This window comes from Arvicola amphibius, chromosome 7, assembly GCF_903992535.2.
Source record: "Arvicola amphibius chromosome 7, mArvAmp1.2, whole genome shotgun sequence".
In the NCBI taxonomy this organism is placed as follows: domain Eukaryota; kingdom Metazoa; phylum Chordata; class Mammalia; order Rodentia; family Cricetidae; genus Arvicola; species Arvicola amphibius.
This window is the reverse complement of record NC_052053.1, coordinates 5,542,436-5,560,338: the sequence shown is the minus strand read 5'-3', so window position 1 is coordinate 5,560,338 and position 17,903 is coordinate 5,542,436. Positions and strand designations below refer to the sequence as shown.

Here is a 17,903-nt window from a genome sequence, read left to right as displayed (position 1 = left end):
CTGTGCCTGGCACCTGGCACCTGGCACCTGGCACCTGGCACCCTGGCTGGGTACTGGGGATCTGAACTCAGGTCCTGATGATTCTGTAGCATTCGAGTTAAATCTGAACCACAACCGTGGTTCTCAAGGGGCTGCACCCCTTGAGTCCCATATTAAATATCCTGTTTCTCAGGATTTACATAACGTTTTTTAGCAGCAGCAAAACTACAGCTACAAAGTAGCGATAAAAATAATTTTATCATCGGAGTCCACCATGACATGAGGAGCTGTATTAAAGGGGACACAGCATTAAGAAAGTTGAGAGCCACTGCTCTAGGCAGAAGAAAAACTGTCTGCAGCTCAGGGCAACTCTAGAGGACAAGTACAGTTTTCTGTGGATAGGTAAAAAGTTGGGGAAATTTTATAAATTCAGTTTTGACCCAAACACACATAACTATATACACAATTATATATACAAACCATAAAGCACATATATATTATATATATGTGCATATAGAGTGTACACATAGTTAAAATGCACAACAGTAGAAGAATCGCCACTGACAAACATAAAAATAATCAGGCAAGAAATTTGTTGTGGAATATTATTGTAAGATTTGTTTATGCTGTGGAATATTTTATTAACAATGCAAAGATGTGTTGCATTCCTTTGTGTTGTAGTTGTTTAACTCTGTGAAGCTGTGTTATTTTGCCTGTCTAAAACACCTGATTTGTCTAATAAAGAGCTGAATGGCCAATAGCAAGGCAAGAGAAAGAGTAGACAGGGCAGAGAGAATATATAGGAGAAATCTGGGAGGAGAAAGATCAAGAAACAAGAATAAAAAGGTGCAGCTACCCAGCAACATAGGCAGCCAAGGAGTAAGAAGAAAAGAAAAGAAATACAGAAACAGAGAAAGGTGAAAGCCCAGAGACAAAAGATATATGGGATAATTTAAGTTAAGAAAAGCTGGCTAGAAACAAGCCAAGCTAAGGCCAGGCATTTATAAGAAATAATAAGCCTCTCTGTGTGTATTTATCTGGGACCTCAAAGAGTAAAGAGTGAAAACAAGCAGCTACAGAATTTATTATCTTCATTCTCTGTAAACCTACATGACTTGTTTTTTATTTTTTTTTTTACTTTTTTCTCTTCATTTTTTATTTTTATTGAGCTCTACATTTTTCTCTGCTTCCCTCCCTGCCTCTCCCCTCCCTGCTTCAACCCTTCCCCAAGATCCCCATGCTCCCAATTTACTCAGGAGATCTTGTCTTTTTCTACTTTCTACTTCCCATGTAGATTAGATCTATGTAAGTCTCTCTTAGTGTCCTCGTTTTTGTCTAAGTTCTCTGGGATTGTGGTTTGTACACTGGTTTTCTTTGTTTTATGTTTAAAAACCACCTATGAATGAGTACATGTGATAATTGTCTTTCTGTGTCTGGATTACCTCACTCAAAATAATGTTTTCTAACTCCATCCATTTTCCTGCAAAATTCAAGAAGTCATTATTTTTTTCTGCTGTGTAGTACTCCATTGTATAAATGTACCACATTTTCCTTATCCATTCTTCGGTTGAGGGGCATTTAGGTTGTTTCCAGGTTCTGGCTATGACAAATAAAGCTGCTATCAACATAGTTGAACACATGTCCTTGTGGCATGATTGAGCATCCTTTGGATATATACCCAAAAGTGCTATTACTGGGTCTTGAGGAAGGTTGTTTCCTAATTTTCTGAGAAGTCACCACACTGACATCCAGAGGGGTTGTACAGCTTGCATTCCCACCAGCAATGCAGAAGTGTTCTCTTTTCCCCACAACCTCTCCAGCATAAGTTGTCATCAGTGTTTTTGATCTTGGCCATTCTTACAGGTGTAAGACGGAATCTCAGAGTTGTTTTGATTTGCATTTCTCTGATGACTAAGGATGTTGAACATTTCCTTAAGTGTCTTTCAGCCATTTTAGATTCCTCTCTTGAGAGTTCTCTGTTTAGATCTGTACTCCATTTATTTAATGGATTATGTGTTCTTTTGGTGACCAATTTATTGAGTTCTTTGTATATTTTGGAGATCAGACCTCTGTCTGATGTGGGGTTAGTAAAGATCTTTCCCCATTCTGTAGGCTGTCGTTTTGTCTTGTTGACCGTGTCCTTTGCTTTACAGAAGCTTTTCAGTTTCAGGAGGTCCCACTTATTAATTGTTTTTCTCAGTGTTTGTGCTGCTGGGGTTATATTTAGGAAGTGGTCTCCAGTGCCAATGTGTTCAAGTATATTTCCCACTTTCTCTTCTATAAGGTTGAATGTGGCTGGCTTTATGTTGAGGTCTTTGATGCATTTGGACTTGAGTTTTGTGCATGGTGATAGATATGGGTTTATTTTCATTCTTCTACATGTTGATATCCAGTTATGCCAGCACCACTAACTTATATGACTTGTATCATTCACTCCAAGCTTTGTTATTACATCTTTATAACCCAAACCAAATGGTTTGAATGCCTTTATTTACATCATGGTAATGGATTTGGGAATTGTCATTAGCTATCTCAAAGCATGTCTGCTCCTGTGCTCAGGTAATATTTAGAGTCAATACACACTGTGCAAGTGTCTCCTAAGACAAAAATTCTACAACTGTAATAATATTGACATAACATAATAATAAATATAATAAATGTTCATATGTTTTTTGAGACAACTGTAAATCATCTCCTATAAAATTATGATCTTCATGAGAAGTTTGGCAGAAGGCAAAGGTATTAAGTGGCACTGTGTTTCACAGAAACGTTAGCAGTTTAAATAAAAAGCTTAGCTTTTATTTCCACTGAATGCTCCTCATTTCAGGAACTCAGTTATCTCTTTTGTAGGCTTCGTTTTAAAGCATTGACTTATGAGAAGTGATCCAACAAAAGGGGATCTGTGAAATGGGGAGAAAATAATATCCCTATCATGAGTTATGCTCTGATAACAGCAAGGGAATGCCCTGACCATTGGCTGTCACCTTGATCTGTTGACCCTGTGATCATACACACACTTGTGGTGGTTGTATAAAGTTCAGTCCTCTTTCAGTGAATCCTGTCTCTCTGGGTGATGCTTTGCCATGTTATCCTCTGCTCTCATGCCACCTGACTGTTAATGTCACATCACTGTAACCAGTCTACAGTGTGGTGCCTGTTGAGCATGGCGGCATGTCTCACTATCAAGCAGGCATTTTGCATCTTGAGGAAAGGAAGTTGGACCGTCCCTTAGGAGTATCATTTCTGTTTCAGTTCCTTGGGAGCCATCCTCTGTAGCTTGTGCTTTGCTGGCTGTCTTGCCCTGGGTGCCTTTCTCTAACACAAGTAATAACTGTGCACTCCTGAATCCAGGCAGCAAGTCTAGCTTTTGTTTCTTTCTCACAGGGAGTCAGTTATTTTACAGATAGACTGAAAATTCCAGTTGTTTCTGCCTTCTTCTGGATTCCAATGTCTTCTGGACCCAGTTTTTCACCTGCTTATTCCACCATGCGTATCTATCTATCCATCCATCATCTATCTATCTATCTATCTATCTATCTATCTATCTATCTATCTATCTATCTATCTATCTATCTATCTATCACATTTCTGGTCCTAAGAGCTGTTTGACTCCTTTCTGTCCTTGGCTTTATCATTTGTCATTTAATTTTATGTTTAGCCTATCATGGTTCTTCCCTTTGAACAGGCAAGTCTTCAGAGTATCTTTTTGCAATAGTGTTTTTGCTTGAAGTTCTCCAATTTTGTCTGCTGGTGACTTTTCCCATTGCATTTCCAAAACAGCTGCTTAAAAGAAAGGCTCAAGTGACCCTGATTATCTAAATGCATCAGATGCCTGCATCTGTTGAGTTTCGGCAAAAAATTGAATCTCCATCAGAGCCTTCTATTTATAAGCTATTGATGTTCTGCAAGCAATGCCCTGAATAAATCATTCATTTCCTTGGCTTTAGTTGGTTCACGAGGCTAATTCTATGAAAGAATATATCACATATGACTTTATTTGTAGCTGTTTTTTTAACACTTTGGAGGCCTGTCACCCAGCTCCTGAATAAATACATGGAGACCTATTCTTATTTATGAATGCCCAGCATTAGCTTGGCTTGTTTCTATCCAGCTTTTCTAATTTAAATTATCCCATTTATCTTTAACTACATTTTGCCTCTGGGCTTTTTACCTTTATTCTATATATTTTTCTTTCCTTCTTGCTCAATAACTGGCTGTGGCTGGGTGGTTGGCCCCTAGAGTCCTCTTCTCCTCCTTTTCTTGCTCCTCACTCTTTTAACTAAATTTCTCCCCCTATTTATTCTCTCTGCCTGCCAGTCCTGCCTATATTTCTCTCCTGCCTAGCTATCAGCCACTCATCTCTTTATTAGACCAATCAGGTATTTTAGACAGGCAAAGTAACTATACCCAAATTCCCAAAATGATTGCTTATAAATGTTTGTTTTCATTACAAGGGGGATATAATAGAGAAATTAATACTTTTTATTGATAGGAACTTTGATTTATTGATACAAATTTAACATCAATTTTGTTATATGTTTATTTCTATTCCTGTTTAAGGTATTATGGTTATACAATGCATTTAAAAATGTAATGTATAATTTAAAATTACAGATTAATAGATAATCATTTATAATAGTCAAACTCGTAGTCATGTTTGTTAGGGATTTCTAAATAAACAGAAATATATTTCAGCTGGATAGATAATCTTCAACACTTCAAAGACCTACAATATATGGCATTTAAAATCTTTTAAAAATTTTTATCGACAATGAGACATTTCTGCCTTGGGCAGAACCAATCTACTTCAAGAGGTTGACATGCATTGAAGAAACTTGTTATGAAATTTGCCTTCAATGTGAAAAGTCTAGCCATTTGGGCAAGAAACTGTTGTTACCAGGACTGCTTGATAGTATGCTATATGAATTGAACATGCAGGACCCACAGAGAAATGACTGCTGAACTTTCCAAAAGACAGAACAGCCCTTCAGGGTTCTTATTTCATTAAAGAGTCTGTCAGACATGCAAGACACAGAAGAAAGTGACTGACAAACTGCCAATATAGGCAAAATAGTCTTTCAAATTTTCTGCTTCATTGAAAAGTCTTCCAGATACTATGGACCTATAGGCTGAAGATGGATGCCCCAACATTACAGAAGAACTTTGGGTGAATCTCTAGGCAATGAGATGTCTCTGTCAATTCTAGAGTTTTGGAAGTTGCTTACAATGTACTTCCTATATACTTAGGTAATATTATATCCTTCTGGAATCGCTGATGAATTTGAAGGATAGATAGTTATAATTAGTTTTCCTTAGTTATGATAAGAAATAAAATAGATATAAAACTTTGAGCTCATAAAGATAGGATGGATGATAGAGTATTTTCCTTAATTTGCCAAATAGTAAGTGCACTAAATAATGTAACAATAGTTCTTGCTTGATAACTGTTTTGTATATGTAATTTTACTATGTTAAAGTTAAAAAAAAACCTTACTTTTTATTTAGACAGAAAGGAGGAAATAATATGGGATGTGCTTCTGTATATGTGTTGCTCCTATTGGTTAATGAATAAAGCTGCTTTGACCTGTGATAGAGCAGAATATAGCCAGGCTAGAAGAGATATCTAGAGAGAGTAGGTGGAGTCAAAGAAATGCCATGTAGCTGCTGAAGGAGACAGTCACCAGAACCTTACTGGTAGGTCATAGCCTTGTGGTGATACACAGATTAATAGAAATGAGTTAATTCAAGATATAAGAGTTAGCTAGAAATATACCCAAGTCATTGGTCAAACAGTGTTGTAATTATTATAGTTTCTGTGTGATTGTTCAGATCTGGGCAGCTGGGAAATGACCACGCAGTTTCTGTTTACAGGAATTTGTGAGTCACCTGACGTGAGTGCTAGGATATGAGCTCCCATTCTCGCAACAGAGCATCATGTGCTCTGAGCAGCTCTCGTCCTCAAACATTGTAGTTGTTAATTATGGATACTCAGCCAGAAAACTCCTCGTCAATTAACAAATTGATTTTTTTCAGTGGTACCCAAAAGTGGTATTATTTTTCTGGTTACTAAAAAAGTTCGATAGTATTTGAATACAGGGATCTCATCTCATATTTTATTGGAGCTCCAGCGTTCCTGCAAACTGCCTGCTGAAGTTGGCCATGGGGATTACAGTTTGTAGCCTGGGAGAGAACATGTGGTCATTATAAATGACATTTTGATGCTGTCGAGAGCTGGTGAGACTTGAATGTGCTTTTATGGACATCCCTCACTGGTGACAACTTCTATGGTACAAATTATGAAGAACATCGTGTTTACGTTTGTTCTCCTTGTAAATGTGCCTTACGAGCATGCACTGTGGGTTTATATGAGGTGTTAGGAGGCAGAAAAGATTATTGTTCCCAAACCAATAACAACCCAGTAAGGAAAACAAATTATCAGTAAATTTCAGGAAACTGTGACATGTTTTTGGACATCTCTGCCTTTGTCTGAGTCACTTTTATTTGAAGTTTACTTAAATTTTATTCTTTATTTTCAGGATAGAGATAAAGGACTGAGTTTTCTCCATCTTCGCTTCTGTAACAAAGTTAATTTTTGTCAATATAACACAACGAAAACAATAATGATTTTTCTTCAACTAATTATAGAATGAATATAGATCTTATTGGAAAGACACTCTTCTGAGAGAGTAAAAACTACTGTTCAAAGTGAATGATTAGAGTTCTTTCAGATCTTAAAATATTAGGTTAGAAACTAGCTTAAATATTAAAAGGCTCTAGCTAATAAACCCACTGTTGGTTGCTGTGGTGATTTAGCATTACAACTGATCACTGTGCTGGCTTTGCTACTTGTGGTATTAAGTGAAAATATGATAGCAAAAATTTACACACTGATACCCCCAAGTTTTCCAATATTTTATTTTACAAAGAATGAGTAAATGTGCATAGAAAACACATACTCATACCTAGGAAGAAACCTGTTTGCTACCAATGGCTAGCTCTGAGGAACTGCATGGTACATTCTGCTTTATCTGTGCCTATATTGAATATATAGAGTACTTTTTGGTAGGATGGCCATTTTTACTATATTAATCCTACCAATTAATGAACATGGGATATTTTTCCATCTTCTGATATTTTATTCAATTTTTCTTCAATATTTTAAAATTTTTAATCATGCAAGTTTTTCACTTGCTTCGTTAGAGTTACCCCAAAATATTTTCCATATTTAAAATTGTAAAAGGTGTTGTTTCCTGATTTCTTTCTCAGCCCATTTGTCATTTGTATACAGAAAGGCTACTGATTTCTGTGAGTTGATTTTGTATTCATCTACTTAAGTTACCAATATTCAGAGATAAATTCATCATTAAGTTTTGGAACATTGGATTAGTCTTTTGATTTGGGGACTAACTTAAGAAATAGGAAAGGCTCATCAGATCAAAAAGCCAAGAGACAGAAACCAAACAAAGTGAGGAGAAAAGAAAAATTCACAACCCCCAAAGGGCTTTTGTGAAGTACCTCTTCTTCCAAACCCTCTGTACAGCCTGTGAGAAGGGCACTGAAAGATTTGGCAGCCACTGGCTCTGTACATAGTTTCATGGAAGGGAGGCTGCTGCCCTCTTAGGAGTCAGAGAAATTACCCTAGCAGTGAAGCAGGGCTTGCCAGTGACAAACTCTAAGACCCTTGAGCAGCAATAACCAAAAGTTATTGGTAAAGGCAGGAAATTCAATTACTACAGAAGGATGGTTATGCTTTGACACTGGGGGACCGATGACATCACTTGTGGCTGAGCTGTTTTCCTGGTGTTCCTTTCGGGATGCTGAAGGCAGGCAATCCTGGTTGTCAAGTGCAGGGCCTTCCCATGTGTTTCCTTAAGCTTTACACTCCTTTCAGAAGGAAACAGCCCAGTTGTCTCCCTGTCCTTCTCAACTCTACCTCACAGCTGTTATATAAGCATATGTCAATTGTTTAAAATTTTCTACCTATGCCTTTAAAATTGTTAGCATTATAAGGAGGATCATTACATTTCTAATGAGTTATATCAACTTCTCTTTCAGAAATCGATGAGAAGAGGGTGACCAACACTCAAGAAGTAAGTTTTCCTATATTTTGTATCAATATGTTAAAACATAATTAACTGTTATAACACTGTGTTTTTGGTTTTTTTTTTTCTCCTTATTCTGAGAATCAAAAGTAGGCTCTCTCACACAGGCATATTCTCCACAGAGCCACATGCCCAGCCCAGGATATTCTTTGGAACAGAGTTTGTGGGTGCCAATCTACATTAATGTTAACTGTGTGGTTGATAATACACCAATAACATAAGCAGTTGACATAAATAAATATCAGTGTGATATAGAAAGTATTCAGGTTGCTCTTCCTGAAAGAACAGGAAGCTGGTATGATAAGAAATCTCTGCCTCAGCTACTTTGCTTCTTGATGAAATGCTAAGCCCTGCAAAGACTTCTAAATTGAAGCTTTGATTTTGGTTGTAAGATATGCAACTGGTAGTTCTAATTTCTTGCATGATTGTATGTAAACACAACAAGCAGGGATAGACAGCATTGGAATTCAAGAGTAAGGAGATGGAGGCAGTGCCGGGCACATGTCAAAAGCTCTTCAGCTGTTTAGAGACAAAGTCAGCCCCATCGTCCAAGTCTGGGGAGAACAATTTCCTCTAGACTAGAGCCTTGATAACCAGAACTAATGGGGTCACCAAGTAATGTGTTCAAATGCAAACTCAGTGCCAGTCTGAACTCTGCACATCTCTACCATTTCCCATATCTAAAGGAAGAATTCAGATAGGAAGTCGGAGCCCGGGGAGTCTTGGGGATCTGATAGCATATATAAAATATGAAGAAGTTATGTAGGCCTAGTAATGAAACAAAGAGAGAATGGATGGACTGTGGATGCAAGCAGTTTCTATGATCATGAGTCAGCATACAACACCCAAAGAGGAAATTCTAGAAAGTGTTAAATACCAAATAACATTTTGTACAGCTTTGTTGTAGGAGCCCCCTGGCTGTTTAGACCTGAAACAATCACTCAGAAATTATTAATTAAATCATTGCTTGGCCTATTAGCTCTAGTTTCTTACTAGCTAGCTCTTACATCCAGAATTAACTCATTTTTATTAATCTGTGTATTGTCACGTGGCTGTGGCTTACCGGGTAAAATTCCATTCAGCATCTGTCCCTGTCAGGGCTTCATGGCTTCTCTCTGACTCCTCCTTCTTTCTCCCAGGATTCAGTTTAGTTTTTCCCACCTAATCCAGCCACTGTCCTAAACAGCTTCTTTATTCATTAACCAATAAAAGCAACACATACAGAAGGACTTCCCAACACCATTACCCTTTTCTGTTTAAATAAAATGGAAGGTTTTAACTTTAACATAGTAAAATTACAGATAACAAAGCAGGTATCAAGCAAGAATTACAGTTACAATATTTGTATCTACTTTATCTTTTAACATAACTAAGGAAAACTATAATTATAACTATCTATTCTTCAACTTCAACAAATACCCCAGATGGATATAATATTACCTAAGTAAACAGGAAGTTCATTGTAAGCAACTTCCAAAACTCTAGAATTGACAGAGACATCTCACTGCCTGGACAGTCACCCAAGGTTCTTCTGTACTGTTGGGGCATTCATTGTCAGCCTACAGACTTTCCCATGAGGCAAGTTTCTCTGGCAGACTTTCCCATGAGGCAAGAAATATCAAAAACAATTCTGCCTATATTGGCAGTTTGTCAGTTACTTTCTCCTGTGTCCAGAAGATTGTATGGCAGACTTTTTCATAAAGCAGGAACCCCGTAGGATGGTCTCACCTTTAGGCAAGTTCAGCAGTCATTTCTCTGTGGGTCCTGCATGTCCAGTTCACACAGCATACCATGAAACAATCCAGGCAAAAGCAGTTTCTTGCCCAGATGGCTAACCAGCTCCATGAGGAGTCTCTTCAATGTCTATCATCCTCTTGAAGCTGATTGGTGCTGCCAGGAGCAGATGTGCCTCATGTCATGAAAAGCCCTAAGTTCTTAAGCATTTTAAATGTCATATTCTGTAGTCTTCAAAAGGTTTGAAGAATGCCTGTCCATCTGAAATATATCTCTGTACATCTAGAAAATCTAATTAACATGACTACAAGCTTGACTATTATAGACGATTATTTATTAACCTATATTTCTTAATTATACATTATATTTTTAAATGAGGTGCACAAACACAATACCTTAATCATGAGCAGAAATATACATATAGCAAATTGGCCTTAAATTTGTACCAATAAACCAAGATTTATACCAATGCAAATTATTCATATCTATATCATATCCCCCTTTAAATATAAACAAATAATTATAAACAATATTTGGTAATTTGGATGTAGTTTTTTTCCAAAGTGCTTTCTGCTTTTTATTGGGAAAAGTAGTTTTGGGGGGGTGTTCACAATGATTTTTTCTGGGGGGATTTTGATCCATCAAACCACATTAGTTTATAAAGGTTCCACAGGTTTTCATCCTCTATGGAAACACAGGAAGAATCTCTTTTCCAAAACAACATATCCTTAGACCCAGATTCTGAAATCAAGATACCTTTAGAGTATATATGTTGGTTTAGTTTAGCAGTCTGTACAATGAAATATCTCTCTGTACTTAGTTCCTTCACAGTCAAGAAATTCAAAGAAAATGCAATAATATACATAATCCAGACTCTCTTTGTATTTTACATCTTTACATGGCTTGTTTTTCTTTTTTTTCTTTAATCTATTACTGTTGAACTCTCTCTCTTTAAAGACTTTATTTTTTTAAAAAATAATTTAGTTCTTTTTGTAACTCTCTTATACTCTTTTTTCTTCTCTCTCCACAGCCTACATATATTTATCCAACACTGTGACCCACTTAGAGGTCTTTTTCATTTGAATCTGTGTTTATTGTGTATCTGTAATTCTTTTCTGACCAGGACTGCTTCTTAAAATACTAAGCTGGTGTGGCTAGGGCCAACACAGCCCTGCCTACTTGCTCTGCCCGGTCCAAATGGCAGAGATATGTTCGCTGCCCCGAGAGCCATGTAGATTGTCCCATTTTTAGGCACATAGTGGGTCTATGTTGCCATTAAGCAATTTGTAGCACTCTGCTTCCAAACCTCATTTAAATGCTCTGTATTGGACCTCTCTACAGAGTAAGAGCCATCTGGTGAACCAGGAAGCCACTGCTTGAAAAAAAAAAAAAAACAAAAAAAACAAAAACAAAAACAAAAAAAAAACCAAGAAGCAGTTTTGTTTGTTTGTTTGTTTGTTTTGCTGCTGCTGAATCAGGAAGACCTCCATTAAAGTAGCTGCGGCAAGTCGCCAGCAAGCAGAGCCCATCCGGGAAAAAAAAAAAAATGTGGTTAAATTTTGAATTTTAGTGTCTAGAATTTCTTTCCAAGCCCTCGCAGGTTTTATGTGGCTTTAACTAACACATGCTAGAGTGCCAATCTGAATAATTTACTGAGTCAGTAAAGGCAAAAAATACTTTGAAAACTAAGCACTTATGTAAAGTAGGCTTTGTCATTACCTTACTAAAAGACCACAACACTTGCATAGAATTCGTTTCTAAGCATCTAAGAATGTGTATATGGAAAAAGATACAAGGAACCCCGGAGGTCGTAGCTGCTCGTCAAGATCAGTCTGATATGACTGGAGCATGAACGCTCCCCCAGGAGTCATCAGTCACCCACCCAGTTAGCACTAACGTAGACTGGTACCAGAGAGCCCTGTTAGAGAATATGCTGGGCTGGGACATGACTTGGTGGAGAGTGTGCCTGTGTGAGGCCCGGGGTTTGATCCTCAGTATAAGGAGAAAGGCAACCTCCTGGGCAGCTTGTTCATTTCCTAAGTGTTTGGCCAGTGTTTGTTTCAATTTTCTTACCTTCGTTTTTTGATAGACATATTTTGAATCAGTGAACAGTAACACCAAGATGATGATTTTTGAGGACAATTTAATTTGCATAGATGCGACTCAATTCAAGTTAAAACTTTACAAAATCGTTTCTGCTTTCTTTCAAACTTTGCACCTTGCATTTTTTCTTATATACACAGAAAGCATAAAGCCAGCCCTCAAATATATCTTGTAACTGTTTATACTTATGGTTTTACCAACAAAGATTACTGCAGACACTAGAAATCATTAATTAGGACCTTTTCCTTCATCACATTAAAATATAAGTTAATATCATTTTTAAAAATATTTTCAAGTCTCATGTAGCTTCAGTGTCACTGGATGGTAGTGGCTGGCCTTGACCTTCTGATGCTCCTTATTCCTCCTCGCTACTGCTAGAATTACCAACATACACAACTATGTTTTGTGACGTGACTAGCAAACATGATGCTTTGTGCATGCTAAGCCATACTACAATTCTATCCTTTCAATAAATATTATTGTAAAAACATAAATAAATACTACATTGCATTATTATAGTGTATCAATAAATGTACATTGTCTAAAAAGTTATTAGGACACAATCTGATAGGTGAATGAACTATATAAATAATAATAATAAATAATATCTTTAATATATAGATGATTCCATGTGATTAAAGGATGCTGGTTTTGACCATGAGGTATATTCTTGTTTCTACCATTTTTAAAATGTGAAACCTCTTAGTAACCTTATTCTGATCTGGGGTATTTAGGTAACAGTTCAATGTAGCGGTTTTGGTAAGAAAGGACTTACCTCTTAGACAAACAGAAAGTATTGCCTTGACATTTTTGTTCTAAGTAAAAGCAAGGCTTAGATTGAAAGTGGGAATTCAAGAAGGTTTGGAATTCCTTTTATGAATAAAGAACTCAAATTTTCCCTTTGGAACTCACATTAATTACAGAAACAGAACACACACACACACACACACACACACACACACACACTGTGTATGTCTATGTCTGGCATACTTTTTGAAGTATACTTTGTATACTATGTTTTTCTTGCAATTGAATTAACATTCTTTTATTTTCTTAAAATAAACTACTCTGAGGGCAGGCAAGATACCTTAATAGGTGAAGGCAGTGGCACTTACCACCAAGTCTGACACCCCAAGTTTGATCTCCCACATGCATGCCCTGAAAGGAGAGAAGCAATTCCACAAACTGTCCTCTGACCTCAACACATGCATCATGGTATCTGCACATGCACACATATCCACACACAGTGGACAAACAATCCAACAAATGAAAAATAATAAGTACAATAAAATCACATACAGTACTGTTAAACTAATGTTAACAATGAAAATATAAAAGCGTGAGAATTTTAAGATAACACAGAGCTTTGGGTTTTGGAGGTCTGTGGTACCCCTGAGTGTGTCTACAGCTGACTACAGCTCTACTTCTTGACAGGGAGACATCAGAAAGCCCTTTGAGATATATTGCGGCGTTATCCTCCTCAGTCCCGGACTGCAATGTACTTTTGACGAATGTCTAATGCTTTCTTTTCCTTTGTCCACAGTCGCAGAACGCATCCCCTAAGCAGAGGAAGCAGAGTGTGTACACACCGCCTGCCATGAAAGGTACTGTTCAGGTACCGTTTTGGGGTGTCGTGAACGGTGGTTGTTCAGGGCTGAAAACTGTTTGTCGCGTAGACTGTTCAGTAGATTGCGTGCTGGTCTCAACGCTGTGATGGGAAGGCGTTTACATCTCAGTTGAGGAACTGATGACAGCAGAGTCCCAGAATCTTAGAATGGGAAAACAAATTTTCAAAATAATGACAAAGATTTTTTTCTTTCACCTTTCTTTGTATCTTTTCTGTGAATTTTTCCATAATCTCTAATTATGCTTGCTGATTGGCGCATGACTATCAGGAGTTTGGTTTGTTTTTTTTTTTATTTTATTTTGTTGTTGTTGTTTTTTCCCCTTAATTCAAGGAAAGCAGAGGAGTTTGAGCTGGGTGGAAATGGAATGCCAAGGGGTGCCTCACTGCCTCGGGTCAGGAGCCACTCTGCCCAACCCCACCTAGCACCAATTTGTGGAGCAGGATCCTGCCAGCTGCCCAATCACAACAGAGAACGCTAGCTCAGATGTTGGCGTTTCCCCAGAATTTCCCTTCAGCGTGGAACTGCCAAGTAACATTTAAGTGTATCAGTATTTTGACTATTACTAGTTCCAAGAAAGGCTTCTTTTCTTTTTCACACACAAATGGTCCTGACACAAGCAGCCTCTGTCCAGGCCAGTATCTTGCCTCCCAGCTTGGCTCCCTGGCTGTTTTCTCTGGGTTCATCACCCAGAGCCCTCCAGCTCTGATTCAGTGCCCCAGAAGCCAGCGGGGAAGCTTAGCAGTCTAAACCGGGAGTGAAAGTTCCCACTTTTTATCCTCTTTTGGGGGAGGTGGGATATAAATGGATCCATAGCTACTCTCAGCAAATCTCAGTTCCATGCAATTATAAAAGGGTGTGTTTATTTGTACAAGGATGAGTACATGATGCATTGCAGCTTATCCCAAAGCAATTGCAGAAATTCCTAGGCAGTCTTGTCTAAAGATTAGTGTGGCATTTTAAAGATATTTCTTCATTGTAAGTGATTTGTATTCTTCAAGACATTTCAGCTTTGGCATGAATGGGCAACAATGAATGATAAATGTGTAACTGCCCAGTTCTTTCCTCTGTTTTATTTTGGGGTAGCTTAAGCTAAATAAAGCAGTCCTCAAGTCCTCAGAGAATAACTATATTATTTTGAAAGGAAAATCTTAAACTCCGAGGCCTAAGGGGCTGTGATGCTCATTATTTTTAGCTCTCAACTATCTTAAGAATGTGGAATTCTAGCATTTAAGGAAGCTAGTTCAACTGAAGTATTTTAAATATAACTTTACACTGTGGAGCCCAGAGATTGTTCTTCAACAACCACCATCTACAATAATGAGATAAAGCCTTAAGGGAGCACAGCCATGATTTCATGAAGCGATCCGGGTATTGATACAAGTTACTCAGTGACTATTTCTGTTAGTTTTCAGCTTATGACAGAAGAGAAGGGCAATTCTAAATGATTCCCTCCATCTATCTGTTCCTAAGAGCTGGAAATGGGTGTCTGAAGACCAATTGAACCCATGGTAACATATGGTCTGTTTTGAGTGCAGAGAGTAGCTTTAATCATAAGACGGGTGGCTGAACGAAGGGAGTGGTGTTGAGATGGTAAAGACATTAATGCCGTAGTCCCAAATGGGAAGTTCTTCGCATTGCAGGGGAACAGTGAGAGTCAAATGGCTTGCTGGGGGTGTAAGGCGCCCACAGAGGCAATTAACAGTTGTGAAACGAGCAAACAAACAAACAAACCAGCAAAGCAACAACAAAAACTAGGAGGCAATTGTGCCTGAGATAGTCTTCCATCCTCAACTTAATTCTTCGTGCAAGCAACATCGAATTAGTTCTTGCTGCACCCATACGCATTGTTGACAGACAGAAAGCTACTGTGAATCTGAGGTGTCCTCACCTCCGTTTCTGCTGATCTTCATATTCACCAATCATTTCTCGCTGTCAAACAATCAGCCTTTTTTTTGCTTCAGCAAAACGGAAGTCGGCATTGTCGTCTCAATGGGATTTTCCACGTCTAGAGCTGGGCTGTAGAATTGACGGATCACAGTTTGTCTTCTGATTCTTCCGTCCGTTATGATTTCAATGATCTCAATGCTGTGCCATCCACAGAGAAAATAAATTCCTCTCTCATATTCTTAATACAAATCCATTACAATTCTGTCAAACGGAACAAAACGCAGACAGAAAAAGAGAGTGCCCCGAAGCACTTGGGTCTCCCTCAGGTTCACGCTCACTTTGGCTGCCATGATTTAGCAATTATCCAGCAGACAGAACAGAAGGCTATGCCTTCGCCTCCGAGGTCCTTGGAGGCGCTCATCTTTGACAGGCTGAGGTGCTTCAGATGTCCTGTGCTCACCACACTTTTTATAACATACAGATCAACCATAAATTTAAGATACATATTGTACTTCAAAATGACAGACGTTGACATTTTCATCAAAAACACTGGCTTTTCCCTCGCACCATAATCTAGTGCTTTATGATCAGATAAGTAGAAAGTTCTAAAGATTATCATAAAGAGGACAGCGGATGGCTGGAGGTCCCTGTGAACTCTCCTGGGGTTTATTTGTGTGGTTGTCAGCCTGCAGTTTACAGAACAGTCGATTCAATTATTTTTGGATTGCTTGAGTCTTGTTTTCAGGAAAGCAAAGTGAATTTGAATCCTGGCACTGAAAATGGCTGACTCATTTCCCCGCTGTGTGTGTGTGTGTGTGTGTGTGTGTGTGTGTGTGTGTGTGTGGTGTGTATGTGTGTTCTACTGGAATTCAAATGTGATTTACTGCAAAGTAAGTGCTATTGATTTCAGTGGAACCTGAACATTAAACAAAGGAGCAGATAGGAAACCCACTTAGTGTGCAGAGCTCATTAGTATTATATTTCTATTCTTAATGTACAGCAAGCCGTGTGTTTCCTTTATTTCACAAACATCTTCTCTCGGATTTCTTGTAAAGGAAAATTTTAGTTGCTTCAGTGCCCTGTGAGCGCTCTTTCTCCAAAGACAGCTGCATTCATACATTTTTAATCTTAATTTAGCCTCCTCTCATAAAGAGAGCAACAAATGAAAATAAGGAAGAACTCAGCATAGAAACCGAATGACCTGGTAGAAAGGCTAAAACAGTTCTAAGGAGCAGGGCCTCAGACTGGGGCAAGGGGGGTATATTACTGAAGGATGATCCGTCTTATCTGCAGGGGAAGTTGCTTGTCACACTGATTTCAGGGGAACCAGCATGAAAGAACGTGGATTTTGAGGGACAGCTCATCAGGGTCTCTAGCTTCATATCTCCGTTTGTGAGCTGAGCCACCTTCAGAAACTCAGGGTCAATCTTTGTGTCTTCTCTTCTTTATGCCATGGAGATCATCTGGCATAAATTGCTAGGGAAGCAAGCAAAATGTGAGTGGGAAAAGCTTTAATCGACCTATCGTATGTGGGTCCGTTTTAAGTAGTTATTTGGACCCTCGATGGAGAATGAGGGGCAGCCACGCCCATTTTCTTCAAGGCCTTCGGAGTTCAGCAATGAGAAAATGCGGAAAGCATAGCTAGTGCCTGGGGAAAGGATGAAACCTGCTGCAGATCTTCCCTTGCCCAATGGGAATGAAGTCAGCTCCAAGGGTACCTGATCCTACAAAGCATGGCTTCACCGTGTCTTGCAAGAGAGACTATGATTTGATTCAGCTCAGCTACAGGCAGACTTAGAAAGTATTCTTTGGCATTCTGGTTCCCTTTCAACACAGTCTGGTTGCGGCTTCATTTCACCCAGCGGCTCCTCACAGATGCCGTGTCCCGCTTTCCCAAGAGAACTAACAGTGCAGTCAGACATAGTTTCCAGAAAGTGGAAGAACGAGGTTTTGGCTGTGGTGAATTTGGATGCAGACACCAAGCGTACAGTAAATGTGTCTTTGTCACGGGGCTGAGTGCACTATGGATACACAGCTCAAAGACAGTGCAGGTAAATTAACAGGGATTGTACTGTGACTGTGTCTCGGGAAGTTCCTGGAAGGAAGCAGTCCCGGAAGGAAGCAGTCAGCTCCACACTCTCCTGCCTTTACTAAGTATTCTACAGAAAGGGAAGGCAAAAAGAGAGGGACCGGGCGTTGGAGCTGCTTACTAGGGTGTTTCCACCCTGCCTGTCTCCTGAGAACACTGGTTCTCAACTTTCCTAATGTCATGACCCTTTAATACAGCTCCTGTTGTTGTGGTGACCCCCAACCACAAAATTTTCTTTGCTACTTCATAACTTTGCTACTGTTATGAATTGTAGTGTGAATATCTGACATGTGTCCCTGAGGTGTTGTGACCCTTGCGGGTGAAAACTACTGCTTTAGAGCGTTTCTGGCTTTCTGCAGGTACTCATTATAGCTGTTTTTC

At 38.7% G+C, this 17,903-nt stretch overlaps 1 protein-coding gene across 1 annotated transcript in view; it reads left to right on the top strand.

Annotated features, from left to right (window-relative positions):
* The window catches only part of Ppp1r1c (protein phosphatase 1 regulatory inhibitor subunit 1C), a 106,271-nt gene that overhangs the window by 47,617 nt on the left and 40,751 nt on the right, over nucleotides 1–17,903 (top strand). The window contains exons 3-4 of the mRNA XM_038337216.1: nucleotides 8,035–8,069; nucleotides 13,462–13,522. Of these exons, the coding sequence (XP_038193144.1) occupies nucleotides 8,035–8,069; nucleotides 13,462–13,522 (96 nt within the window). The remainder of the gene's footprint in view (nucleotides 1–8,034; nucleotides 8,070–13,461; nucleotides 13,523–17,903) is intronic.